Below are 27,765 nucleotides of genomic sequence, written 5' to 3'. Positions count from 1 at the left end.
CATTACAGTCTAAATGGCTATTTTATCAAGGACATTTCTGAAATTGGCTTGTGTGTATCCTAAAACTTCTTTTCTAAATTTATCTAGTCATCTATGCAGCTACCTGCCCGACTCCTGAGATGAATGTCCAGCCATGTCTGACTTTATCCCAAGGAGAACGGCCTCATCTCAGCTCTAATACCTCTGTGATGATTTTATATGCACTATAACAAAAACATTGATTAACTTAAAGTATATGTTTCTGTCTGTGGATCCCTGTATGTACACAGTTGACAACATTTCAGTAAAGTCAGTGAGTAGAGTCAGTGCTGCGTGTATTTAATAAATTTTTTTATTGTTTAACAGGCTTTTAACTGCATCTCACAGTCAACTGGATTAGATTTAGGATATTTTTTGGAGCAGCCTAGAAAGCTGAGCTGGTGCTGTCCTCCTTTTTTCCAAATCACTGTGACAGTAAGATAATTATCAACAAAAACAGCTTTTTATTTATAGTGATAAACACACTGCACCCTCTGAACCGTCACTCACAATTTTTCCACATTTTAGTGCCAACATTTTCCTGTAAACATTACAGAGCACAAAACACAGAGGCGTGGCTGAAACAGTGAGAACTACATAAACAAATTGGGTGAAGTGGTCCCTTCCTGAAACAAACACAACTGTTTCTGATATCGTTAGGCAGCGAGGCAGACACAGAGGGGAGGCAATGGCACAAAAACGCAAATTTCAACGGGAAATTTGAGGTTTCAGGATAGACTAAATAGGTCCGAAAAGGGCAGAACGTGCCTCAAAGCGGCATTATTTTTAATGGCTGACTGGAAAAAGATGTCGCGCTGTATTGAAGTGTATGAAAAAATGGCCCTCTGCAACATTTATTATCAAAAGGGAGCTGAGCCATAAACGAGCATATCAACATTATGAATAGGTATAAATAATTAGTCTGCAGTTACTTTGTATGACTATTTGGTTTTTTAACTTTGCATTTTCATAACAATAATGTCACATTCATGTTGAATTTATAACATTATAGAACTAGGATAATAAAATTTTAGTTAGTTACTTATTTTTTTATTAACCACTTAAGAGAACATTTGTGAAGTGAAGGAAAATTAATTTGTTTTAAGTAAAAATACCTGTTGGTAGCGGAAGCAATCAAATTGTGTTTATTATATTTATTTCCATATACAGATTAATTTTTTTATCAAACCCAGAGGGAGGCACTGGACATGGGCAAAACAGCCACAGGTTTCTGGCCTCTGATCTATGACCTCATTAAAGAAAATGATTTCCTGATGACAGTATGGCCTCAGTGGCTACTTTTAAGTCATACTGAATACAAAATGATTTTAATTTGTAAGTTATAGTAAAATTAAAGCCAAAAAGAAATATACACTGGGTCATACGCAGTCCAATTGGTCACATCACAGTGGCTGCATCCATCTTTGTGTCTCATTTTTTTAAAACTTTGTTTCATTTAGAGGCCTAAACTAGCTAAGAAGTTTTCATACATAAACTCTGGACAACATCAGGAGTATTCGGTCAGGACATTACTGCTGAGAATCCCGAGGAGCTGAAGTTGTGTTTGTTGCTTGCAGCTATTTGAGAAGTCTTTAAAAGGTATCACATATTTGCACCTTTGCCTAAAGCAGTGGTTCTCAAACTGTGGGATGTAGAACCAGGGGAAAATACAAAATGAAACTAATTGGAATTAAGAGTATGCTAATGCTATGTTTATCTTTATTTACATAATATACTTATTCAGATAAAAATGCTGAGGGTTGTAAAAATTTGTGGGATATGGGGCATGCCAGAACAGGTCTGAAAACCACTGACCTAAAGCAGCAGGATTCATACGAGCATCCCCAAAAAGAGAGGGGTGCGCGCATTTAAATAACCTCATTCATTATTGAAAACTAATTCATTATTACCAACACAGAAACAGCATTAATCACTCTGTATACGTCACACAGTGGTCAAAAACAGAGTCACAGTTTTAACCATTTGTTAAAGAGCAGCCATCCTCAGGTGGAACCCTGAGCTTCATCATAGCTGTGCAGTATTTAAATTTATAAAGTAAATTTAAATCAAGTAATTACTTTTTTCTGCTTAAATTCAAAGTAAATATTTGCAGATTTTTATTGATGTATCATTAGTTTGCACATAGATGTTTCCCACATAGTGACTGCTCATCTCAATCTTTAAAATAAACTCAACATGGCAACAAATTTCAGGTACAGCGAGCCTTAGACGTTTAAGCGGAGTCGAGGCTTGCTGTGTTGAGAAGATTTATATGACCTCTCCAGCTCTTTGAAGTCTTATTCTTATTGTCCTGGTCAGTCACAAGTTCAGCAACCCTTATTACTACATACTTACTGCATAATGGTCTTATTTTACCTGGCCAACAAAAAGCCTCCACCCGGACTTGACTAAGCAAATAGGAAAATTAGTACAGCAACAGTTACAGTTACAACCCTAACTGGAGCCAGTAGCTTCTGTTTTCTTAACCAACCTCATCTGGGGACAGATCCCGTGGTTGTGGAAATAATATTACTCAGTTTCAAAAGGGTCAAATGCTAAGTATAACAGTCAAATAAGCTAAGTATTGTCCAATGTGTTAAAAAAACAAAAACAACAACAAACATCATCAATACAAATCATCAATACAAGATCTTGGCAAAATGATTAATGAAAATCTGGAAGGAAATAAATGTTAATTGAAACGATGCCACGGCAAATTTGTGCCTTCTTCAAAGGTGTTTATCAAATTTCTGTTTGGCCAAACACTGTAAAACACCTGCTAAGAGGCTGAAATGGTTGTTAAAATTAAAAAGAAAATGTTTTTCTATTATTTTATGTTTGTTTATCATTTAATTTTCCAATAGCCTCTCAATGCCAAAAGGTCACTAGTGAACTTTATGTGGAATCAGAACCTGTTTAGTTCAAATTATACCAAATTAACAGAACATAAAGGCAAAAAACCCATATAAAGAACTGATTTTAAAGGTAACAGCCTCTTCTCCAACCCAATTCTAATCGCACCTCTAAGTGGTTTGTTAACAACATGGTAGATGCCAAGAGGTTAAATAAGTCATGTTCATTTGGGAGATGTCATACATGTTTTGTTTCAGTTGGTGAATACACTGCAAAACTTGTTTTTTCCTATTCATAGAGCAGAAATAAGAGATTTATTCTGGAAATTACACATGCTATTTTTGCTGTCTGCCTTTTTCCACCTTGCAGACGTTCATGAACCCTCTGCTGGAAGCTGTTTTATCCACCACATCTTACCCATATTCACGACATGACACATGGCAATAACTTTGTCCGCTATTGTGTCGTTTTTGTTGCAACAGAAAGCCAGGACTCAAGAACAAATGCTGTAAAAAGCCTTCTCTTGTATACATTTCAAAGCATGTATGGCAGAGCGTGTACAGTTTCAGTTTGTTTCAACGCACATCTTAGGAAAGTTCTGTCAGCACAGGAAAGAGGAAAGTAGGATGATGATGTTGAAGGAAAGCACAGGAAGCCGTGGCGTGTTAAGAGTGATGGCAGCAGATGGCTGGGGTCGCTTCTTCTGGCGTGGTCCGTTACACAGCGGTGTGTTACAGCAGCTGATGCAGACCGAGTTGAGCTTCCCGGTGCAGAACTGCTGGTAACCAGAAGAGGCGATAAGACAAGCTCCAGATGAGGCACAGGACTTTCGGTAGTGCACACCTGAAATGAGGACATAAATGGATGCATTAGGCTCGTAATGAGAGGATTAAAGCTTCTGATGGAGATGGGTAACTGGGAATTTGTTCTTTCATCTACTTGAAGGGAAACATGATTACAACACCTCTTTTACAAACAACTCTTAATGTAGCCAAGTCATTACACTTAGCTGTCCTCTGCGTCTTTGAAAAACACCTTCAAATGTGTAAATAACTGCAATTGTGAACAAAAATTAATAAATTACTGCCTGTACTTTTTCCTTTTAACATCTGTTTTCACTTGAACCAGTAACCAGCGACTGATATAGAAAAGCCAGCAACCAGCAGCATTGATGAGGTGTTTTAAACTATTGCATAGGAAAATCTGATTATGAAGATATATATACTGTTTGCATGCAGCAAATCTAAAACATAAACTAGAGGTCGAAAGGTGAAATGTATAGAGAACTGTTTTGTGTGGTTAATAGTATGGAATTAGTCAGAAGATGTCATTCCCTGACCAACATTTTGGAGATGAAATGTTAGCATTACATAGTAGCTAAAATCAATCGTTAAGATCACAGCACACATTAGCTAATGAAATAATTTGGCCAGCTAACGCACTTTAATTTGTTCTCATGATTTTGGCAGCAGTTTAGCCTCAGATCCTGATGAGACTATTTGTTTGACTCTCTTTTCATCCAGTCTCCATGTATTCAATCGGTAAACAGCTAGCTTTAACTTAGCTAGCTTATGTGAATCTGTTGACAATTAGATCATAATGTAAGCATACAAAGTAATTTAAAACTGGTCAGATAAGTTTTTAAAAAAGCACTCGGCACAGTATTTTGCCAAGTGTGACAGCTTATGTGTCTGTCTTACAGTTTGTCTGAGGAAAATGTTAGCCAGCCAGAAAAGACAGATTGTAGTTGGTTGGATCATGAAAACCAAACCACAGAAAAGAGTTTTAAAGAACAGGCTCTGCTGAATATAGTTTTTTCCTGATGGTCTAATTTGCATTTGGTCAGTCGAGCTTCGTTTGACAAAACTTTCTTTTTGATGTTAACACAACCAACATTATTCTTAGTATTACCGTATTTCCCGGACTACAAAGCGCACCCGAATATTAGCCGCACAAGCTAAAATCAGGGGAAAATCCTGTTTTGTACATACATTAGCCGCACCTGACTAAAAGCCGCAGGTGTTTCAATGTTGACTTATCATATGTAAGAGAATATGCACAAAGGGAATTGTCAGGAAAGAGATGGCTGTTTGCAGACATCCCTTTTATTAATATTTTGAAAAACAAGTTATGGGTACATATTTGCATAACGTTTTAGGTATATGTACAAGTAGCGGTAAATACAAGTACAAAACATGTACTGTGCTTCATAAATGAGTAACAAATGTAGTACATAACAATAACCTACAGCACACCAGAAAAATAGATTTCAGAATCCACTGGTGGACTTGAGCATAACTTGCTTTTCGCAAATTTATCGCCGCTCGTCATCCACGCCTCCCGCTGAACGCATAGCGCTACTTTGAAGTTTGTTTTTCGCGCTACTTCGCACGGCACTACGTTGCCTGGCGGACGGACATGTGACCAACATACCACTCTTGAACCCCGATCCTTCCGCCAGGCAACGTAGTGCCGTTGTTGTGCCAAAAAGTGATTGCCTGCCAAAAACCGATTTCCAATGTTTCCGTGTATTTTTTTATGTGTAATATCTTTATGTATGTTGGTAAATAGACTTCGATGAACAGCGTTTACAAAGGGGTTATATATAGAATTGAAAAATTATCTGTTTTTTCAAGTATCTTTACAGCTCTGTGTTATTGTACTTACATTATAACCAATCCGGTCCTTTATCCTCGTTTAAAATATTTTTACAGAACTATTGTAATATTTGCTGCCATTTCTGCTGTTCTCTTGGCCAACTTACTCTTACAAAAGACATTTTTAATGTTAATGAGATTTTTTTTAACTGCATAAATAAAGGTTATATAAAAGTCACTGCCAAAAACTGATTGCGGCTTCTACCTTGTTACACGAATGTTGTTTGTGGCTCAATATGACTTTATGTCATCCATGAGGGATGCATTTAACATATGTTTCACATATTATAGCCCAACAAGTTACTTATAGCAGTTTAAATACGAGCAATCAGTTTTTGGCAAATACCGGAAATCAGTTTTTGGCAGACAATCACTTTTTGGCACAACACCGTACAACAGCGGAACAAACAAAACAAATCGTCTTACGATATCACAAAAATCATGGGCAATCCATAGAAAAGCTGCACCTGACTAAAAGCCGCAGGGTTCAAAGCTTGTGCAAAAAGTAGCGGCTTATAGCCCGACAATTACGGTAATCATTATGTGCAGTTTGTGTTGCCTGTTTGTTGTTCTTGTCTGTTGAGCTTGAAGATAGCTTTTAATGTTGGTGATTAGTAGATTCCATTTCTAAGCTAAATTAAGAGAGTAGGCAAAAACTAAGTAAAAGTAATGTTGGCACTGAACAAAAAACCCCTCATCCTTTCGATGTTAGCGGATAATTTGTCATTTGTCATTTTAAGTTATGTAACAGTTCAGCCCAGCAAAACATTAAATAGCGAAAAAGAAATTAATTTCTTTGCATTCATTTAGACAGAAATTTCGGTTTCTGTCATGGTATCACATCTGAGTCTAATTTATTATAATAATCATAATTATTTACTCATGCCTCATGAAGTATGTTGACAAGTCGCTAGAGGGGATACATCACTCTCTTTTTTTCAAAATTTCCAAATCCAAGTTGTTTTGTGTGCGTACATCTCCCAAAGTAGTTTTTAGTGATAATTAAAAAAATTATTTGCTCCACCACCAACTCCTCATGAGTATAAATTTTTAATTTTTGTGCTTTAAAAGATAAAAACTTTGCACAGTTAAAAAATCGCATCCATGAACACACAAAAATATACAATAGAAGAAACACAAATCAACAGTGACTGTCTCACGACCTGCTCTAAGAGAACGTGTTGTACAATATGTTCACATACTGACAGTGAAAGCATTAAATACATTTAACAATCAAAATTAATGAAGCACATTGAATTATTAGATTGTATTGTTTTAGACTGTAAAAAGTTCCATCCAAGCTTGTTCATTTGTTTTGTGAAGGAGCACTTTATGAGAGAACGTTTTCGACCTTGAGGCAGTGTCCAGTTCGCAATAAATACATCCAGTATAATAAAATATCTTTAAAATTATATTTACCAACATTTCAAGTGACTGCATTCGATGTTTAAAGTTCTTCTGAAAAGCATTTCAGGCACAGTTTTATATGTAGTTATAAAAACAAAATAATCCACATTGCAATAAAAGCCAAGGGGAATAAAAGAGGGTAATTTTTTCCACATATTCTTTCGCTGTATACACGGACACGTTATTTATCCAGAACAAGTCAGAGGTGTTTGTGAGATTACTTGGGGGAGGTTTTAACATTTTAGTGACATTTTCTTTTAAATAAATTTAGAAATCAGAACATGAACTTCCAGTAACCCCTGTAATATTTCACTCCTCTCTCCACCCAAGTGAAACTGATGCAGGTGTAGTAACAACCAAAGATCTGTACGCTCATTTAAATTGTGCATCCTTCCATGTTTTATACACTGCAAATATCAGTGGAGGTCCCAGAAGGTGCAGAATAATCCAGGGGAAACACAGTGTGAAATGTTACAGAGCTCTGGAGGGAAAGGTCTCATCTTCTCACAAAGCCTGCAGATTAAAATCTGACTGAAGCCGTGTTTACATTTTGAATTTTAGCTGCTGGAGTGTTAAAAACCAGGAATAACAAACCTGGAATAACACTGTGCAACAAGGGAAATGGAAAACTGACAATCTCTACATGAACATTCCCAAATAGCAATAACAAACTATTATTATTTCATAGATCCCAGACCTTTTAATATTTGTATATGTTATATTTATCTCATCATCATCATGAGAATGAAATGTCACATTCTCCATTTGTATTTGTACATGGTCAAAACATATGTCCAGTATGCAACTTAATGGCCAACAAAATTTTAATTTTATTGGAGCCACCACCAAATATGGAAGGAAGAATGATAAAGTCCTTAAATATCACAGACATATAGTTTAACACAGCAGTTCCCAACCTTTTTTCCGCCACGGACTAGGTTAATGTTAGACAATTAATTTCACGCAAAGGAGTCGCTAAAATACGCTAAAATGTTATGGTAACGCGTAAATATTTCTTTCAAAATAAGACACACAACTACAACACGGAAAAAGACCCAGGGAAACCGAGTTAACGATAAAAACCCTGAAAACCATGAATTACACACCTGAGCCTCAACTCTTGCAGCCCCCTACCAAACGACTCCCGGTCCGTGGCCCGGGGGTTGGGACCGTTGGCTTAACACACAATTCAATAGATTCCAATAAAGCTGAAGATATTTTTGACAACAAATCAGGACATCGTCTAAAGGATCTTGGAAAGAAAAGTGTCTGGATTTGCTCATTTAAATTGTGCATCCTTCAATTTTTTATACACTGGACATTGGGAACCCTTCTGCAAGTACTGCTAAATATTTTGTGGGTGTTGCTAATCATTCACATGTTTTGGCTAACAAATTACCAGTTTGATTATAAATCGTCAGCGTGAGGACTTAGTTCTACAGCTAAGGTGTGAATTCAGTAAGGTGCAATGACTATTACAACTGGGATCTCAAATTGTTGACCAAAGAAATCAATACATGTACTGTGTCCCTTAACCCTTTAAGACCTACCATAGAACCAAGTCCGCCAGAGAAAAACAGATTTTTTTACATGCTGTGGAGCCATTTTTGGCAGCATTTCAAGTAGCTATACATCAATACAACTGTTATAGCCCAGATTTTAATAATATGTATGCATTAAGTCCATAGTAACTACATGAATTGCAAAAAAGTGCAATAAACTACAAAAAAATTGTTTTTGTTTTTTTTTTTACATATATTTCTACTTGGAGATATTTAAGAGGTTTATCCCTCAAAAGTTCAAATACAAAAAAGTTGGAAAAAATAGTTTACAACAACAGGAAATTTATTTTGAGTGTCTTCATAGTTTTATTTTGGAGGTACAGCAATTTTTATATACTACAGGAAAAACAAAAGACAATCCTATGATGCAAATTTGCAAAGAAAACAGCATGTGCATCAAAATAAACTATTTCCAGCAGTGCAATTTGAGTTCTAAGCATCCCAGCAACTATTCAGAAAAGTATAGAGTCAAACATGACTTTTAAAAACACCAGTATAGGCTTTTAAGGCCTACAAGTAAAAAACTACATTTTCCGCGAAAATGACATCACTTCCGGTTTCGGTCAGGAAATGGCAGACATGCGATAGTTCGTGGTGACGTCTGCTGTGTCCCAATTCAGAGTCTGCACGCTTGAAGTACGCATTTCAAGTGCGATTACGTCACCGCCACGCGACGACGTCTGTCCCAATTCGAAGTGTACTTCAAATGCATACTCCAAATGCGCTGTTGATTTCCCCAAATATCAAGCGTGGTCCGGTGCACGCTTCGTGGTCCCATATATCCCACAATTCATAGCGCGGTGGTGGGTGTGGATAATTTTGACACAAAATACGGCAGAAGGGAGCGGCTGAAGAGTGAACTGTCAAAAGTAAGTACTGAATATGACGTCACTTATTTATGTGCGAATGTTTAATAATGAAGAACATTAAAACATTGCTGTTGGCCACATGTTGGCAAAGTTGTGTGACATTAGTGATGTTTGTACTTACAGCGTTAACTTGGTTTTAAAGCCTATATATATATATATATATATATATATATATAATATTTACATTACCACAGTGAGATGATTTTAGTCTCATGAACAACATTAGCTAATTGTTATTTACTCACTAATCTTGAAATAACTGTTCAGTACAGAAATGAAGCCCAACAATCATGTTTTACAGTCCCGTGGCCTCAGCCTCAGATACTCAACTAATCAAAGTGATGTCATGACAAAACATTTTTCTCCTTCATTTCTGTCAAACAAAGCTGTATGTAACGTTTCTCGTGGTTAGTATCATGGTTGCTAGGCAACCTGAACAGCGCGACGAAGGCTAGACCGTCCCATTTCACAAGCCTCTCACTTCCGCATTTCTCGTACTTATAGTGCGTACTACTTAGCGCGTAAGTAGTACGCGTAGTGCGCGTACTTCAAGCGTGCAGACCCTGAAATGGGACACAGCCAACGTCCACACTTTAACACTGAATCCAAGTTTTCCAAACTCTTCACTCTGGCAGAAGTTTTCCAAAGGGTCAGTTTTCAGGGATCCAAAACATCAAAAACAAACAGCCAAAACGCACAATAAAAGCTAAATTTACCAAAATAGTCGTGTACGTGTAGACGCATCCTGACATTAAGAATTCCAAACCCAGTTATAAGGACAGCTTTGAAGATTATCCTGAACTCACCATGTCCAGTAGTTCAGAAAAAATCTATGCCTTTAACCTGTCATATTAAACGTCATTTAACCCTTTAAAGCCGGTCAGAGCAGGCACGCTCTGTTTTGCATAACTATTTTTAAATCCCTGTAGAACCAGAACCGCGTAAGCTAGCGCAATATTTTTTTTTTGCATATGAAACCAGAGGAGTTGTACTTACATCTTATGCCATCAGCTTGTCCTAGGTCATGGTTTCCTTCCACATAAAGCTTTGCAAAAATTGCATAAAAAGCGCTTGCAGGAACAAAAACATAATCCAGAAACACACTTTGCCGATCCGATCAGCTGTTTGTAACACTTCCTAAATTGAAAAAGACGGCTGTGTCCCAATTCAGGGTCTGTACGCTTGAAGTATGAAGGAGATATATATATATATATATATATATATATATATATATATATATATATATATATATATATATATATATATATAGGCTTTAAAACCAAGTTAATGCTGTAAGTACAAACATCACTAATGTCACACAACTTTGCCAACATGTGGCCAACAGCAATGTTTTAATGTTCTTCGTTATTAAACATTCGCACATAAATAAGTGACGTCATGTTCAGTACTTACTTTTGACAGTTCACTCTTCGGCCGCTCCCTTCTGCCGTATTTTGCGGCAAAATTATCCACACCCACCGCCACGCTATGAATTGTGGGATATATGGGACCACGAAGTGTGCACCGGACCACGCTTGATATTTGGGGAAATTGACGGCGCATTTGGAGTATGCATTTGAAGTACACTTCGAATTGAGACAGCAGTCGTCGTGTGGCGGTGACGTAATCGCACTTAAAATGCGTACTTCAAGCGTGCAGACCCTGAATTGGGACACAGCAAAGGACTTTTGAATGGTCAACATTTCTTCACGGTTGGAGTTATATCGCCACCTGCTGCTTTAAGATGGTCTTGACAACACTTGGATGTGGACAGATATATTTTTTAAAACAAACTCAGAAAATGTTTTGTTTAAAAATTAAAAAAAACAAAACCTGTTTGTAACCTCAGAAACACTTCAAGAGCATGTGCCGTTCTACGATCTGATCTCACTGCAACTTTATACACAAAACCCCCCTGCTTTAAGCTCCTAGCATCATGCCTGGTCTATTATGTTTCTAATGCTATTTAAAAATGCAGCTTCAAGCCATGCTAAATATGAATAGTGCTGATAAAAACCTGGCAAGGCCACAAATGATGACTGAGTAGTTTTGGGAGCGTGTATCTGCCAAAAAATAAATAAGCTAACGGACAAGGAACAGCAGCATGTTAGAAAGATGAGTCATTTTTTGATGCTTGGACCCGAGGAACAGAGTCAATATGTCTTTTTTTATTTTAATATTTTGAGCAGTAATTTGAAGATGGAAACAGTGGGTAACATGTTCAGTCAGGGGAAAATGAACGTTAATAAAAGTGGGATATTACTGACAAAGATAACAAATGTGATGGTTTTTCTCATTTCAGTCACAGGTTTTTTATTGGTGTGCTTGCCTCAACTCCTCTTCAGCTCCTTCATCTTCATTCATACCTTCATCTAGAAGCTTTATTTAAACTCCAGACCAGTCACCACCCTCTGTGTGCAATCATTGGTTCAACTTTTTTTTTTTGTACATGTCACTCACAGTTTTTCATTAATCGGGCTTCAGGTTTTATTATTTTTTCACACCCTGTCAGATTTTGACTGATTTTTTTCTCGTCTCTGGAGCTTTTTAACTTTCTCATTTAAAGTTCAATAAAGACGATCTGTCACTCACATTAAGTATCTTGATGTTGATGGGGCCATTCCTGCTGCTTTATTTTCTTTGTCACTTTTATTTTGTAATCTGGGCCCCGACCTGTGTTATAGTCTACATACATCAGGCTTAATGGCCTAACAAAATGTAATAGATCCATGGTGCATAAAGTTTGGCTTGCAATGATCATAGCGTGGAGCCAGAATTAGACATGTTCAATGAGGACAGCTAGAACCCCCATTTAAGGAAAGCCATTTTGTAAAGCTGATTTATCAGTGAGACAGTGTAATCAGCCAATATTAGCTATTTGCTGATATATCAGTATCAGCATTTATAAAGCGTGATAAATGGAAATTAAAAATAAAAAATTGGGGTGGCTTTAGCTCAGGAGGAAGAGTAGATCTTGTGCAGCCAATGTGAAAGTGGTTGATACATGTGCAAAAAGACATCTGATCCTATTGTAGTCATTGTTAAATTGTTCCATAGAGTACAAAACACTTTTAGGTTGAGTTGACATTGCTACTGACCAATCATGTTGTTATGAAATCATAGCTTTAAAATGTTGGGGAAAATGTTGTAATTACCAACACTATCTTCTGGAGAAAATGGAAAATATTTTCTTTATTTAATTTAAGAATATGATAAATATGTTATCCATTTAGATTTGCTTTTAGCCCAATCTAGGTTACTCATATTAAATTGCTAGCGATTTTTTAATTACGTTATCTAGCTTCTTGGCTAATGCTAACTGAATGCTGAGACAATGTCACTGGGCAGTTGCAGTTTCGAACCTGATAAGATGAAGTTATCTCATTTATTTATTTTTTGGCTACAAAAACCTTTTTTTTTGTCAAGCACATGAATACTGTCAATGAAATCTGCCATAAACGGTGCCAAAAGATGATCAGTCGGCTAACAGATCACATTGGGTCAAGTTGGCGATTACATTCAATTTATTTGTAATAATACAGCAATTAACTGTGATAAACTGGTGACAGTCACATGTTGCTGCCTACATAGTTAGAAATTTACATTTAACTAATACATTTGCACTGAGCAACCTTTGTGTTCAATAGGATTATAACAGGAAAACAACCATCTGGCAGCCAGTTCAGTCGAATTGAGTCATTGACAAAGATTCATTCAAAATGACAGCAACATGTTAGCAGTCTGTAATTATTTATAAATAGAAGTTTCCCTCACGCCTACTATGAAACCAGAAATCAAGAGAGTGGGAGATCTGCTAGCATGTTATACATTTAAATTGTAGCTATAAGATAACCCTGGATTGTACTGTGAGATAACGAGTTGCTGTTGATGAGCTGATTCATTGCAGCAAATTCTTTTATGTTCCTTATTTTTAAACATGTTAATGAATAAAAAAGTTGAAGAGCAGCAGTCAGAGTCTATTATAGATCACAGAGGTTTCTTGTTTAATTGCAAAACTGCCCACTAACCTATAACTAATATATAATATATATAATATAATGTTTTATCGATTACCTTGAGCTCACAGTCAGGGGGGCTCTTCTAGTTGAAATTCTGAACAAATCCTTTATAGACATCATGCTCTGTAATTGAGTATTGAGTATTGATTACACTCTGTATGTAGTAGCTTTAAGCGTGGAGAATATATGCATTGATGTGCCACATTTCAGGAGCAGATATCAGCATAATGAAGCTCACACGGCACATCAGGTAAACACTCATCACATCTGAAGCGCCTGGGTGGGATTTCGTTTAATTTGTGCGTGGGGATCCAAAGATTCAGCACTTCAATCTAAATTATGCTGTTGAGTTAATTTATGGCAAAAAGGGTGAAAGGATGAAGAGAGAAGAAGTCTAATGAGAATCAGCATGCTTGGCTGCACAGGGAGGACCGAGCCATCCAATAAGTGTCTGGAAACCCTTCAGCTACTCCTCTAAATGACTTTTTAACCAAAAAAACGAGCGATTCACTGACACTTTAAAGAAGCACAGAACAAGATCAACGCTAATGCTTTTGTTTTGGGTTTTTTTGCCAGTGACCTTGACATGTGCAAAATAACAGCTCCTTACTGGAGACAGAGTGATGTGAGTCTGCTCTATGGAGTTTATTGTCCATTTAAATCAAACCAGACGAGGCAGTGAAATGAGATACCGGATGTTATACGAGCTGAAGTAAAGATGTCATCGAGATAAATGGTCAGCGGGGACGGTGACATTTCACAGCAGGTATTTTTGGTGAAGGATGTAGAATCAAGTAGTTACCAAATTCAAAGGTGTGCAGAAGTCTAGTAGAGGAAGATGAAGTCTAGAGAAAGTGAGCATTTTGTATGACTTACAACCTCCATATACAGTGGATTACAAGTGGATCTAGTACTTCCATAGTGCTTTTATCTATGTCTAAGCACTTTTCCATGCACTGATAAAAACATCTGGGGTAACTTGTGGTTCCACATTTTGCCCAAAGATACTTCCAGATGTGGACAACCTTAAAACAACCTATGAAAATTATCTCATTTGCTGTATATAACAGGTGGATGTAAGTTAGTCTGTTGCTTAGCTTATCACTAATTCAATTTAGTTTTATTTATACAGCACTGAATCACAACAGTAGTTGGCTCAAGGCGCTTTGTATTGTACAGCAGAGACCCTGCAATAAGAGAAAACCCCAACAATCAGACCACCCCATCTGAGCAAGCACTTGGTGACAGTGGGAAGGAAAAACTCCCTTTTAACAGGAAGAAACCTCTGGTAGAACCAGGCTCAGGGAGGGGCGGGGCCATCTGCTGCAACCCACAGACAGATCACTGACCCCACCTGGCACCCTCTGTTGCTAGGAAAAAACGTGAGTGATTGTTTGAGGTGCTGTCTGGCACAACAACATCATCGTCCTCCATTTAATATATGCGCAACGGCAGCAATTTGCTAGCAACGCCATACGAACAAAGATGTGGGACCAGAGCAGTTAGCTGCTATCTTCAAAGCATCTTTTGTGTGTCAAGACAGCAAAACAGGAGTAAGATGGAATCAGTCTGCTATTGAATCAGGTTGGCAGGTACATGCAGTCTGTTTGTGATAATCCTGTGCTGGGATTCTGTACCTTGCTGAGTGGTGGTAGTATCTGCATACTTTGAGTAAACAGAAATTCAATTCAGTCTAATAACTAATTACATTTAGAGTCAAACCACAGACTTGAGTTCCTCCACAGGTTGATGATTAAACTGCAGAATGAGGCACTCAGCAGTTTTAAAATATCAGCTATGTATGTGTGATTGGTCCTTGCACGCATCATAGTAATATCATTCCACTTGGATCAATACCTCGTATATTCAAAGAGATATCTTTCTAAAATATCCATTTTTATTTTTTTTTATCCCAGGGTCGCCTTCATGAGTTTTGCAAAATTTAAATCACTACTTACTTTGCCTTTGATATAACTTAATGAGCCAAAGATTATACTCTCTTATTAATAAGTTCTTGAGATTTTAGCTCTAACTGAGAACTTTATGCACTGGCCAACTTCATGCACATCTATACGTAACATTAGCTCCACTGTGTAAGGCTAACAATATCTGTTTGGAAAATGACAACTTTTTTATTATTTTCTTTCTGCACTTCTCCTTCGTAGACTGAGTTTTTGAGCCTTTGAAAATCAGGGACTATGCATAGAAATGTGTATTTCCTAAACAGTTAAGAAAATACTTGGTTAATCGCTTGAATTAGAGCAGAAAATGTGCACTTTAATCAGTTAATTGTTTGATGAATACAGTCATAATTACAAATAGAAATATAACTTCTCAAATCTTCTTGGATCTAACTCATTGTGTATGTCCTTCTCTAATTTCTTTCACTCTCTCTCTCTGTTTTTTTTTTATCTTGGCTGTGTGCCTTGTCCTGTTAGAAGATAACCCGTTCTGTGGTCCACAGCACTCTGGAGCAGGTTATCATTAAGGATGTCTGGGCATGGTCATGCCACGCAGGCCTGATTGGTGGAGTACTGCAGAACTGGCTATCCTTTTGGAAGGTTCTCCTCAGCACCACCGCCATCGCTTCCAGTAACCTTTTCATTGCAAGACAGTGGATGGCCTTTTGTAGTTCGCTCAGTGTCAGTCCCGCATCTAGCTTTTCCATGATAGTTAGTTGGGGAATCGCAGTTAGTGCAGTCTTTACAACTTCTCATGTTTTTGTCATTAATACTACATCTTGTTTGATAATTCTCAAGACTGAATGGCCAGTGTATAAATATGCATTTGATCTTTTCTTTATTGATGCAAACCTTTTAAAACTAGTTGAGATAACTTATGGGTGAAACATTGCAGTTTCTTAAATGTTGGTCAGATTTGTTTATTATACTTACTTTTTTCTGTTTATCTGCTTCCAAACAGCAAATTGATAGAGACTCAAGCTAATGGCTGTGGACAAGAAAATCAAGAAAAAGAGTGGCATCTGGAGCAGAGTCTAAAAGAAAATATGTCCCAGCAACAATGATTGAGGAGAGTGATAGTTCATCTCGAGTAGAAGAATAATTTCTTCTTTCTCCTCCTTCTCCAACTTTTTCTTCATCTTCTCTACACTCACGCCTCAATCTTTAATTCACTTCCCTTTTCTCCTCCCTTTCAACTTCTCTTCTCTACCCCTCCTTCCTTCACCTATTCTCCCTCCCCAACCTAGCCCCAACTTTCCTGGATGACCCAGCTTTCAAAAGAAAGAAAAGAAGGTCGTCTAATGTTGAGTACTGCAGTGACTGCTATAGAAGCCATCCTTCTACATATGGATTGAAACCAATTAGTGCCATATATCTTAGTTAAGTCAGATATTTGTTTATTATCCTTATTCTTTTGTCTGTTTGTCTGTCTGGAAACATCTCAAAGAGAGAGAGAGATCTGAGACATCATCTTGATTTGACTAGTTGCCTGCTCTAGCCTCCAGTTGTCTCTGCCTTTCATCCTCCCATTCCACTTCTGTCTGTAAATGTAAATAAATGTATTATTGCTAAGGTGAAGGCTCTACACTAACATGCTGGCTACACTTGGTGGTAATCACAGAGTGTGCATCGGTTAGAATGTGCTCCCTTTTTTCCCCTAAGGCTTAATGCAGACAAAGAATCCTAACAGTGTTGATGGGTTTACTATTAAATGCAGCACGGAGAATATGTGTATGCACGTGGTTCTGGAAAGTCAGAAATAATTATAATTATAATAAAAAGTCCTGAGGCTTCAAAATGTAAAGTCCAAATGTCATGAACGAGCTCAGCTGGCTGTGTCCAAAGTTATGTATACACAACCTCACACATTTGACTACATGAAGCGGACAATGAATGTCAATATGGCTGAAAGAGTAGGCTCAGTCACAATACAGATGCAAATGCTTTTTTGTTTTCTCCGGGCACCGGCGTCACACACATTGTGCTGGTCGGTGTTCATTCCCTGCTGTTAAAGAATTCCACATCACATGTGGTCAAATGCTGCTTACCATTCAGGATCACTGCAGTCTGCTCAGTTTGCTCTGTGATGAAACATCCAAATTCACAAGCTACACAAGTAACCACACAGTGTGCAAAAATGTATGACCTGTAATCTTTCCTTTTAGAAATAATAATACATTTTAAAGTCCTTTAAATACTGGTTCACAAAACCTCACCCTGACAAACTTCAGCCGCCTCGCTCCCTCGATTTAACAGAATGAATGTAAACTTCCGAGAGTAACCACAGTCTCATTTCATTTTCTCTGATACAGTAAATTAACTTTTCTGAATAGCCGAAGCTAATTTAGATAAGCAGTGAAATCAGGCAGACACGGGTGAAGCCGCCATTGTCTCCATCTTGCTCCGTGATGCTCTGCGGTCTCTTTGTCGAGATGAGCGGTGGCTGGGTTGGGGTCATCAGCCGTCGTTACATAATCTGAACCGGCCCATTGACAGGAATTAGTCTGGTGTTACAGCTCTGAGTCATCAGGGCTCTAGGGTTATAATACTTTTACATTTTTCCATTAATTAAATAACTTTTATTTCATTTTGATGTCAGTTTAGTTTTGAGTTTGCTTGATTCAGTTTACTTTTTAAGATCTTGTGTTTTCATGTTTAATTCGTGTGAGTGGTATTTGTTGGGGCAGATGCGCGAGTGATTACCTCTGAATCATTGAAGCATAAAAAAGGTATTTAACAAAAGGGATGAACTAGTGTTGTGTTTGTATTTTAAATTGTATCTTTAGGGATTTTGTTACTGTTGCAAAAACATATTACTTGTTCCAGTATCTTTAGTTGAATCTAAGATAATAGAGTTTGACAGACACAAAATAGTGGATTACAAAGACTTATTACCCAAAAATGTGGCACATATTGTCATGGTGTGCTGTGTCCTTAAAAAATCTGAGGAAGCTGAACAAGTGGAGGACAAAAGAAAGATTGTAGATAGGTCTTAGGCCTTTCTACAATCAACAGTATCTGAAAGTGATTCTCCTAAGAAACTTTTGACTTTTGGACAGAATTGTATCTCTTTTAAAGAACAAAAACAGGAAATCCAGGAATTGCTCAGACTCAAATCCTGTCAGTGAATTTCATTTTTGATGGTTACTTTTGAACCTGTGCACATGAAAACAAGAAATACGCCTCAAAAACCTGTTCAGAGATGAGACACCGCAGCTTCAGGTGGTGAAATCAAACCTTCACAACAACAACAAAAAAACAAGATGATTTTGTGCTCAGCCGGTGACGTGTTAGTTATCTGCCTTCATCAGCTGCCTAACGTGCTGCACTGCCACACATCAGCCACTGTCGTTTGATTTTCAGAGGAATCCGAGGGGGAATAATTGCGCTTATTCGTCTTGCCATCGCTGCTTCATTTAGTCTGCTGCCTCTGTGAAGGTTTTACGTGTTTAGTGTGACGGCAAGACTAAAGCGCGCAGCAGTGATCATCATCTATGGGCTGTTAAACATGTTTTTGAAGACAGTTTTAAGCAATAATGTTGCCCAGCTGAACTGCACGTTTTCATTTGTTTCCTTATTAAAAGCTTGCTGTTTTTCTTGTCTTGATCACTACAGCTGGATTAACTTACAAAGAAAAAAGTCACTGGGTACCTTTTAATAGTCGTGATACAGGAATGTTTTTTTTTTTTTTTTTTCAAGATAGCCAGAAATCAATCCTTTCTCTGAACCTCAAATAATGGCAAATCAACTGAACAGCTAATTTTAGTTGCTGAAAAGTGTAATTAATATTTTAAAGCAAAACGTCCATTCATTGATACAGTCAGCTTCAAATTTGGCAAAAGTGTTGCTGATTACCTGAGTAACTGCAGTGCCAAATTTGAGATAATTTAGATGAACCTTTTTCATACTTTGGCTAAAAATTATTCTCCCCTTACTAAAAAAAAATCGTCTTCTTCCAGATTTCTCAGAGTTGGACACCAGCAAGTCCAAGTCTGAATGGCAGTCTCACCAGACCTTGCTGCAAAATGATGGGAGACACACCCTTGACCCCTGCTTCCTCCATGGAAGGAGTGCCAGTGGGATTAATGAGACGCTACATTTGGAATCAGTGTCTCAAGCCTTCCTCAGAATGCTGTTGGAGTTCTGCTTGAAGGTGGAAATTGAAGATCTCCCACTCACGTTCCTCCAGGTCTCTCTGTCATCGCATTGAAGTTTTCCAGCGCGACAATGGAGTTGCAGATGAGGCACCCTCTAGCACAACAACCAGGAAGTCCAAGAAGACTGGGTGCTCCTGACTGCTGCTTTGCAAACAACAGTCAGGACTTGTTACCAAACCTAAAGAAGCTCCTTATCATTCACCAAGAAAAACGTAAACATACTGGCAGCGAGCCAAGGGGATACTAGGAGACCCACCCCAGCCTCCTCTCATCGAGGGCAGCTCCAGCCCTTTTCCAGGACACTGTTTCAGAGCCCGAGCTGTGTGTTGAGTTAAGTCTGAGTATATCTACCTGGTATCAGTCAACGTACCAGTTTGGGCTGCTTTATCACTATCACCAGCAAAAATACTTTAATGCCAAACTTTCTTTGGTATGAGTGTGTGTGCCATTACACTAATCTACCGTCTCTTTGAGACTGCCTCCGAGGAGTTGCAGGGTGACCACTTTCATATCATTTATTACAGTAAATCGACTCCCCTGCATTAAAGGAGAAAGCTCTGAAATGAAAGGTGGCCCACTGGAGCGTGACAATCATCTCCTTTTTTAAATACACGGGCGATAAACATCCGTCTCCAAGCTAAAAGCACAGCCTTTTATCTTTTCTCAAGACATAATCAAAGGAGAAAGATGGTTATAGCAATAGAAGACGGGAAGCAGAGCTTGTTTCATGCTGCCCAGCAGAAAAAACTACCATCATAGGAAAAGATGTTTGCTCTGCATGTGGTTTTGTTCACTGCTGGTGCTTTAACAGGGATAGTTTAGGGCTGTTCATCTGGTGGGGGGTCTTTCTCTTTTTATGAACTAGCTTGGATCTTTTCATTGGTTTATGATGGAAAACAAAAGGCAGGCATCAGGTGAGAGTTAAAAATGAGATAAATTACTGGAATATAATGGAGTGAGGCTGTCAGACAAACACAAGTATGGTATTTAAATGTAGGCACAAAGGAGCAGCTGATATCTCACATGGCAAAATGAGCCCTAAAAGTTTACCCAGAATGCACTTCTTCAAGTTTCGTCCAATGAATTATCAGAAAGCAGTTTAAACATTGATGCTTGTTTCTATTAGGTCCAGGTCAAACATTAACCCGGAGCATTTTTCAGAATCTATGATCATTGCCATCACAATGAATGCTGGTTACAGAAAAATCATGGTGAACAAAAACAGCAGATTTTGGCTCTAGACTGTGCCTCTGGAGTGGGTGTAAAATTGTTCTTCAGGCATGAAAAAAGCAGATGATTGTTTAACGCCCTCCAGATACAGAAGCACTGATCTTCAAGCCCCAGCCGAGGATGTGCTCCTACATCTGCACTGAGGAGCATGCAAAGTCACACACTTGTGGCGGAAATCTCACAGCAAGTGTACCGTGTAAGAATCATGCAGCTGCACAAATTTTCATTCTTATCACTCGTACACGTCGCTCGGAGGTGCCGGTGCTATTGTGAATCCATCTATTGCACTGCAAACAGCGATAAGGTGCGGGTCAGCCAGATTCCCGAGCCCTCCTTGTACTCGCAGAGCAGCATTAATGATAACACTGCGAGATAAAAGCCGGGACGTACATGAGCATTCATGCAGAAATTTTCTTATTAAAGAACTGTCGACACCACAGTGCAGCGAGCTCGCCCTTTGAATTGGGATCCACATTTCCAAAGACAGGAACTTATTGAGTTTGCTCATCAGCTGTAGAGAGAGAGAGAGAGGGAGTAACAACAGCACCCGCCCGCATGCACGCCTCCAATTTCCACTGGGTATTAAAATGAAGGACACCTCATGGAGAGCGACCTTTAGTGCCCGCGCTCTCACCAGCAGATAGGCATGTAAACACTGCGGGGTTTTTGTGGGATTTTCTGTGCGTTCCTGCTAACTTCAAGTCTGAATAGCCCCTACTGAACACGGTCAAAGCCGAGTGTCAGCGCGCTTTTTAAATGACATTGAAACCTTCATAACAAGGTCGCACATTCTTTATACCGAATAATGTGAGCCGAACAAAAGCGATGCAAATGCACAACTCTGAAAAGAAAGCAGCTGCAGAACATGTTGAATAAGGGGGAGAGAATCCAAGCCGCCATGTCCAACCAGCACCTGAAACCGCAGATCACAGATACTGTGGGTCTCTACGTCACTGAACTTCAAACACTGAAACCACAAGCTGGATATAAACGATGGACTGTGGCTGCACTGCATAATGTTTTTTTGTTTTTAAACTATCACTCACATAAAACCTTATTAGGGACACTGCTCATTTCTAACACCACACCAATTTCTAATAATACGTGGCAGCAAGTTAACGTGTTCAGGTATGTAGACATGATCAGAATGACCAGTTTTGAGCTGGTAGGAAGGCAACGGCAACTCAAATAACTACTTATTACATTCAGGGTGTACAGAAGAGCTTCTCTGATTGAGGATGTTTTCTCAGCGCACTTTGTCTCTGTCTTTGCTGAGCATTGTTTAAACACCACAGCCTCCTTGAGTGTTGCTACTGACCGTGTCCATCCCTTCATGACCACACTGTTCCCATCTTCTGACGGCTGCTTCCAGCATGATAACACACCTCAGATCATCTTAAACTGGTTTCTTATGGTGTAACAGGAGATTCACATCATAGATTTGCAGTAACTGCGTGATGTTATCATGTCAACATGGACCAAAATCTTAGAAATGTTTCCAGCACCTTGTTGAATCTGTGCCATGTAAGTCTCAGGATCATGTTATTTCTTCCAGCAGTGTTACTTGGTAAATGTCCTGTATTTGTATAGTGCTTTACTCAGTCCCTATGGACTCCAAAGCGCTTTACACTACATCCATTCACACTCACATTCACACACTGGTGATGGCAGCTACATTGTAGCCACAGCCACCCTGGGGCGCACTGACAGGCTGCCAGACACTGGCGCCACCGGGCCCTCTGACCACCACCAGTAGGCAACAGGTGAAGTGTCTTGCCCAAGGACACAACGACCGAGACTGTCCAAGCCGGGGCTCGAACCGGCAACCTTCCGATTACAAGACGAACTCCCAACTCTTGACCCACGATCGCCCCCCAATACACCTTTATTCATCTTTTTATCATCATTTTCATCCCTGAGATGCTTCAGCTGAATACATTTTGGTCCTACTTCATGATTATTGTCTATAAAAGTTTCCACTGGGTAAATGATGACTGAGTGGACGAGTGGTTTTGTTAAGATAAACATGATCGTTCAGATTCTTCGGTCTCGTCAGTCCACTGGATTAAATTGGTGGTCATTATAAACTCAGGATGAACATACTCCGAGTTTATTGAGCTAACTCTGATCAGCTTTTCTAGAACTGAAACAGTTGGTTTAACCTGTTCTAGCCTACAGCGCCCTGTTCACCCTCTTGTGTTTTTAGACTCCAGTACTGATCACTTCCTGTTCCCTCTTCCCTTTTTCCACTTCGCCCCAGCTCTTTCCTTATTTCCCCTCCAAGTCCATAAAACTCTTCTTTCTTTCACACAACCTCAATTACTTACAGGCCAGCACACTGCTAGCAGTGTATCTGCAGGGAGCTGATATCGTCCGAAGCGTCAGATCTGGCGGTTTATCTGTCAGGCTCTGTTGGATTATAATTCGCAGGATATGAGGTGTAGAAAAGTCTGATCTCACACAAAGGACACATGAAAATGGCACAGTTTATATCCATGAAAGCTGCCCCGCAGCTAAGTATTTCATCCTCTAATGATAGTCGTAGTGTGGCGAGGGCCCTGTCCTCGCTGACCTCAGATCAGTTTGATTTCAGCTGGCGGCGGTGGCGCCTGCAGAGCTGTCTTTCTCCTGTCTTTGCATAAAGAGAGGAGCCTTAAAACATGCCAGAAATACAAACTGTTTATTTGGCGTCACTTCAAAACGGCCTTTTGTTTACAAGATTTCCTCCGGCTGAGGAAATATAACTGCCTAAGCGCCCACCAACACAAACACGCTAATCCTGCCTGGAGACGCGGGGAACAGTTGTGCGCTCTGAATTCTTAGTTTATATATTTGAGTTTGGGATTCTGTTAAAGCTTTACTGTAAAGCTCCACATAACTAATCCAATCCGCTACACCAAGGTCATGACCTACCGTCCTCCTTCACCAGGACCTCCTTCTGGCACATGTCCTGCACGTTCACGGTGCAGTTGACGATGAACTCTGGCGTGGAGCAGTCGTGCGTCATCTCACACTGGTAACACTGGATCTGCAGAGCCAGCCCTGAAACACACACAGAAACCGCGTCATTCACGATAACTCACCCCAACAACGTCCTCGACGCTTTTTCCCCTCCAGCTTTATCACGAAAGTTTCACCTCAAAGTGGAGTCGAGGTTTACTTTGTTAAATATTCTGCCTTTGACTCGCGCCGTTTCAAATCTGTGTGACAGATAATGCTCAATTATTTATCTGCCTTGCTGCTGGTACGTTTATCTTAGCAGCACATTTCATCATGTCTCCCTTTGATAGCTCATATTTGTCCATTTCCACAGCGAAGCTGACTTGTTTACGCCGAGTGTCCTTCAGGGGGCTTATTTACTGGGAGCGAAGGATAAACAGATTTCCGGCAGAAATCCAGTGCAGGTCACGAGCACGCTGACCTGCATCTATTTTTCATAACTGAGAAGACGCCGGAGACGGGGATCAGTCACACAGCACCTTTCAAGTCTTACCCATCACTAAAACACAACACCTCAGGATTATTAACATATGGGAAATACACATAAATCATGTCTCTGTGGCTGACTGACTCATGGATCATCTCTCTGCTCGTTCCTCAGGCTCCTCTCATGTTGTGTTTTAACTACAGGTTATTTAAAAAAAATTCTATAAAAAGAAGAGTCATGGTTTTGGATAATTTCATGTTTTTGTCTTTTTCTATCAGTTTCATCTCCTCTCTTTCAGCTCAGTGTTATTTATGCAGCGCCAAATCACAACGAAAGATGCCTTAAGGGGCTTTATATTGTAAAGCTGCTACAATAACACAGAGAAAACCCTTTTTAAGCAACCACTTAGCGACAGTGGGAAGGAAAAACTCCCTTTTACAAGGACAAAAGCTCTGGCAGATGCAGGCTCAGGGAGGGGCGGCCACCTGCTGGGAGCAGTTAGGGACAACCAAGAAAATTTACAAACGTTGAAAAACAGATAGTTACAAGCAGTGGAAAACTTTCATTTCATAGAGTAAAAACTTGTTTTTAGAGTTTATATGATCAGACTTTGATGGATGTGTTTGATACTTTGAGCTGTGATTAAGCTGTATTTCTAATGTAATACCTGTTCCTGCTGTCATCAATAAACTTCATTGGATGATCTGTATCACCACACTGTCTTAAGAAAAGCCCGGTCTTTTGTTGATAACCATGAACAGCCTCTTTTAATCTTGAATTACTGCTCTCAGGATGAGGTTATAGGACGCCTCTAGCTATCATAAAGGTGTATAAAGGGTCATTTGTGCCCCCCAAAAAATCAGTATACTGAATAATAACATGGTGGGATGTATTTCTATAGTTGTATAGTTCTATAAATGCATACGTATGAATGTGGGCTGACACCCATTATTTTGTTTTTATCATAAATTCACTGATTTGTGCCTTTTCTCATTAATGAGACAATAAAGTTATTCTACTCTATTCTATTTTCCTTCTATTGTGCCTCCAGCACATGCGTTCCTTACAATATAAACTACAGATTTTAAAACATTAAAAACTAAACTGAAACAAGCAAACCTACTGAAAATGAATTAAAAAACATAAAATTAAACTAAATACAACTAGAAAACACCCAAAGCAATAACAGCTGTGTTGCCTGCTCCACATCTGGACTGTTTGCCACGCTGCTTGTTTCTCAATAAAAGTGTGTCTCCTATATTTGGATCTTCTCGGACAGCCACACTTTGATCCTGCCTGCTCGAAGATGGCATCCTAATAACCCCGATCACAGGCTGGACTGGATGTTCAGAGGAGCACCGCCGTGATACGAAATCCACTCCTAGAGTGGAGATTCATGCTGCTGCTGCAGCAGCACAGGTTTAGATAAACAACCTCTTTAATGAGATTGATTTGATACTAGAAATATTTTGAAATGTAAAAGTACTCACTTCTCTTTTATCTTATTTGGCTGTTGTGCAAATATCCATGCATGTGAACGTTTACAGGTATAAATACATATGTATGTAATGTGTGGGTACACATGCTTCCATATACAAGTCTTGCTCGGCATTTTTAAGTGCACGTGCATTTGTCCCTACACAATAAAAGCATGAAAGACCACCACGACATCACTAGTCTAGGTCTTTTCTTCTTCAGCAAGTTAATCTCAGAATGTCAATTGTGAGTTACAGGACTTTTTGTATCAGGCAGCAGCTGCACGCGTCTCCTTTAAAAATATGAAGAAACAGCAGCTGTAATGTGTTGTCCATGATGTGCTCCAGAGCTGTTTGTATGATTTTGAAAAAAGGCCAGGCTGTACTCTCCAGTAATACCACTATCAGCCACAAGGTGGTGCAGCGAGTCAGAGTCAAAACTGCACAGCGTTACTTTTAACTAAACTTCTGGACAATATTCAGGGTATTTTTAAGCATAACCTTATTTTGGTATCATAAAACAGAAATTGTCTCTTTAAATTAGCAATACATAAATATTTTTAAGAAGAATTTAATGATGGTTGGGATGAACAACTTCATCACAATCACTGTTTTTTTTATCTGATTGTGTTTTCTTTTTTTCCTTTTGATCTATTTTGTTTTATTGTTTCCCATTTGTGATCTGTTCTTTTGTGTAATTTTTTTTTAACTTATTAAATACATTTGTTTTCTATAAACATTTAATTTAAACAAATTTGTTAAAACTTGCTAGAGAAGGTAAACATTAAGTTAAACATAGCAAACATATTTTAGGCTGTTTTTGGCAAAATAAGATGTAGAACTCAATAAAATAAAATGCAATGTGAAAAAAAAGGTAAAAATTAATTTGAAATCAAAATAAGTCAAAATAAAATCAGTATGCATTTAAATAAAAACTAAGTAATCTGATACATAACTATCTGTTTAAGTTCTATTGAATGTAAAGGCATAGATATTCAGATCAACAGTACAATGTGTACTCTTTAAAAAAATTAGTGTTTTTTTTTTTAACCTTGCACTGAATTTACTAAAATTTGCTATTTATGGAGACGTGTATAAAAATAAATACATGAATAAAAAACAATGTTCTGGCAGAAAATTACAAGAACATTTTCTGTTTTAACGTTTTTCTAAAGTGTAACTTACCTTTAAAATGCTGCCACCTTGTGGCAAAAGCTTTCATTACGTTTGTGTTGAAGGTTTTTACTAAAAGTACCTTTAACAACTTCTTCGCTGGACAACTTGATCACAACTGTACTGCACATTGTACTCCGTTCATTTATTTTATTTTATTATTTACTGTTTATTTATTTAGTAATTTGCATGTTTTAAATATGAACATATATGATGCTGCATTTTTAGAGTTAAAACTAAATCCTGTCCACTTACAACATTAAAGTGATATACACATTAATGAGCCAATAGTAATGTCACGTATGTACGACTGTACCTTTGTACATCCTGAGTACTGAGGACTGCGACTCTTACTTTAATACTTTTAAATGAGTTATTAAATCTTCAAAAATCGCTGTTTAAAGTCTCGTGCAGACATTTTGCACGATATAAATCCGTATGAGAGCTGCACGTGCAGCTGAAAAACATCCTCTGTGTTTATTTCTGATGAAAATTTCTGTTTTGCGTCTTTTTCTCTTCCTTTCCAGACCCTGGAGAGGCCCCTGGCTCTGCTCTCTCCCTCCGCCTAAACTTACCTGGATCGTTTCATGCGCACCGGAGCGCACAGTCCGCGCGTGCAGACTGAGCCTCCTACAGTAATAAAGGTTTAATGTGAGTAAATCCACATCAGTCTCATTAGAAAAAGGAGCAGAGAGCCTCCCGGTTTGTCTCCCACCAGCGAACAGCCTCCATACCTGAGCCGAGGAGCAGCAGGAGCAGAGAGGAGAGCGCGAGGAGCCGCATCGTCCGCGGATCAGTAAGACTCCGCGCGGGAGTCCGACAGACGGAGGCGCGCCGGCTCGTAGGTGCGGACACGGAGCAGCGGCGGGCAGCCTGGCATGGTGAGCCTGACGCCTCCCGCGCGCCTCCAACGCGCTTTTATCCTCCTTGCGCACGCACACAGGCGCGTGCACGGAG

At 38.9% G+C, this 27,765-nt stretch overlaps 1 protein-coding gene across 1 annotated transcript; it reads right to left on the bottom strand.

Annotated features, from left to right (window-relative positions):
• Window positions 1-322: 322 nt before the first annotated feature.
• LOC102776257 (ly6/PLAUR domain-containing protein 1-like) lies at window positions 323-27,680 on the bottom strand. Its single transcript, XM_006807609.2, has 3 exons — window positions 27,543-27,680; window positions 23,647-23,775; window positions 323-3,714 (listed from the first exon to the last, which is right to left on the bottom strand). Exons 1-3 carry the CDS (start codon window positions 27,589-27,591, stop codon window positions 3,473-3,475), a joined length of 420 nt encoding a protein of 139 aa, XP_006807672.2. The 5' UTR covers window positions 27,592-27,680; the 3' UTR covers window positions 323-3,472.
• Window positions 27,681-27,765: the final 85 nt, after the last annotated feature.

This window comes from Neolamprologus brichardi, chromosome 16, assembly GCF_056152115.1.
Source record: "Neolamprologus brichardi isolate AB-2024 chromosome 16, ASM5615211v1, whole genome shotgun sequence".
NCBI classification, from domain to species: Eukaryota; Metazoa; Chordata; class Actinopteri; order Cichliformes; family Cichlidae; genus Neolamprologus; species Neolamprologus brichardi.
Note: the sequence above shows the minus strand (reverse complement) of the source record. Positions and strands in the feature narration are given on the sequence as shown.

What these genes read in the sequence shown, in the direction of transcription:
- LOC102776257 (XM_006807609.2), bottom strand. Translation starts at nt 27,591, where the DNA reads ATGCGGCTCCTCGCGCTCTCCTCTCTGCTCCTGCTGCTCCTCGGCTCA. An exon ending in CCTGCTGCTCCTCGGCTCAG is followed by an intron (nt 23,776 to 27,542) that starts GTATGGAGGCTG and finishes TGTGTGTTTCAG; the next exon opens with GGCTGGCTCTGCAGATCCAG. An exon ending in GGTCCTGGTGAAGGAGGACG is followed by an intron (nt 3,715 to 23,646) that starts GTAGGTCATGAC and finishes TCCTCATTTCAG; the next exon opens with GTGTGCACTACCGAAAGTCC.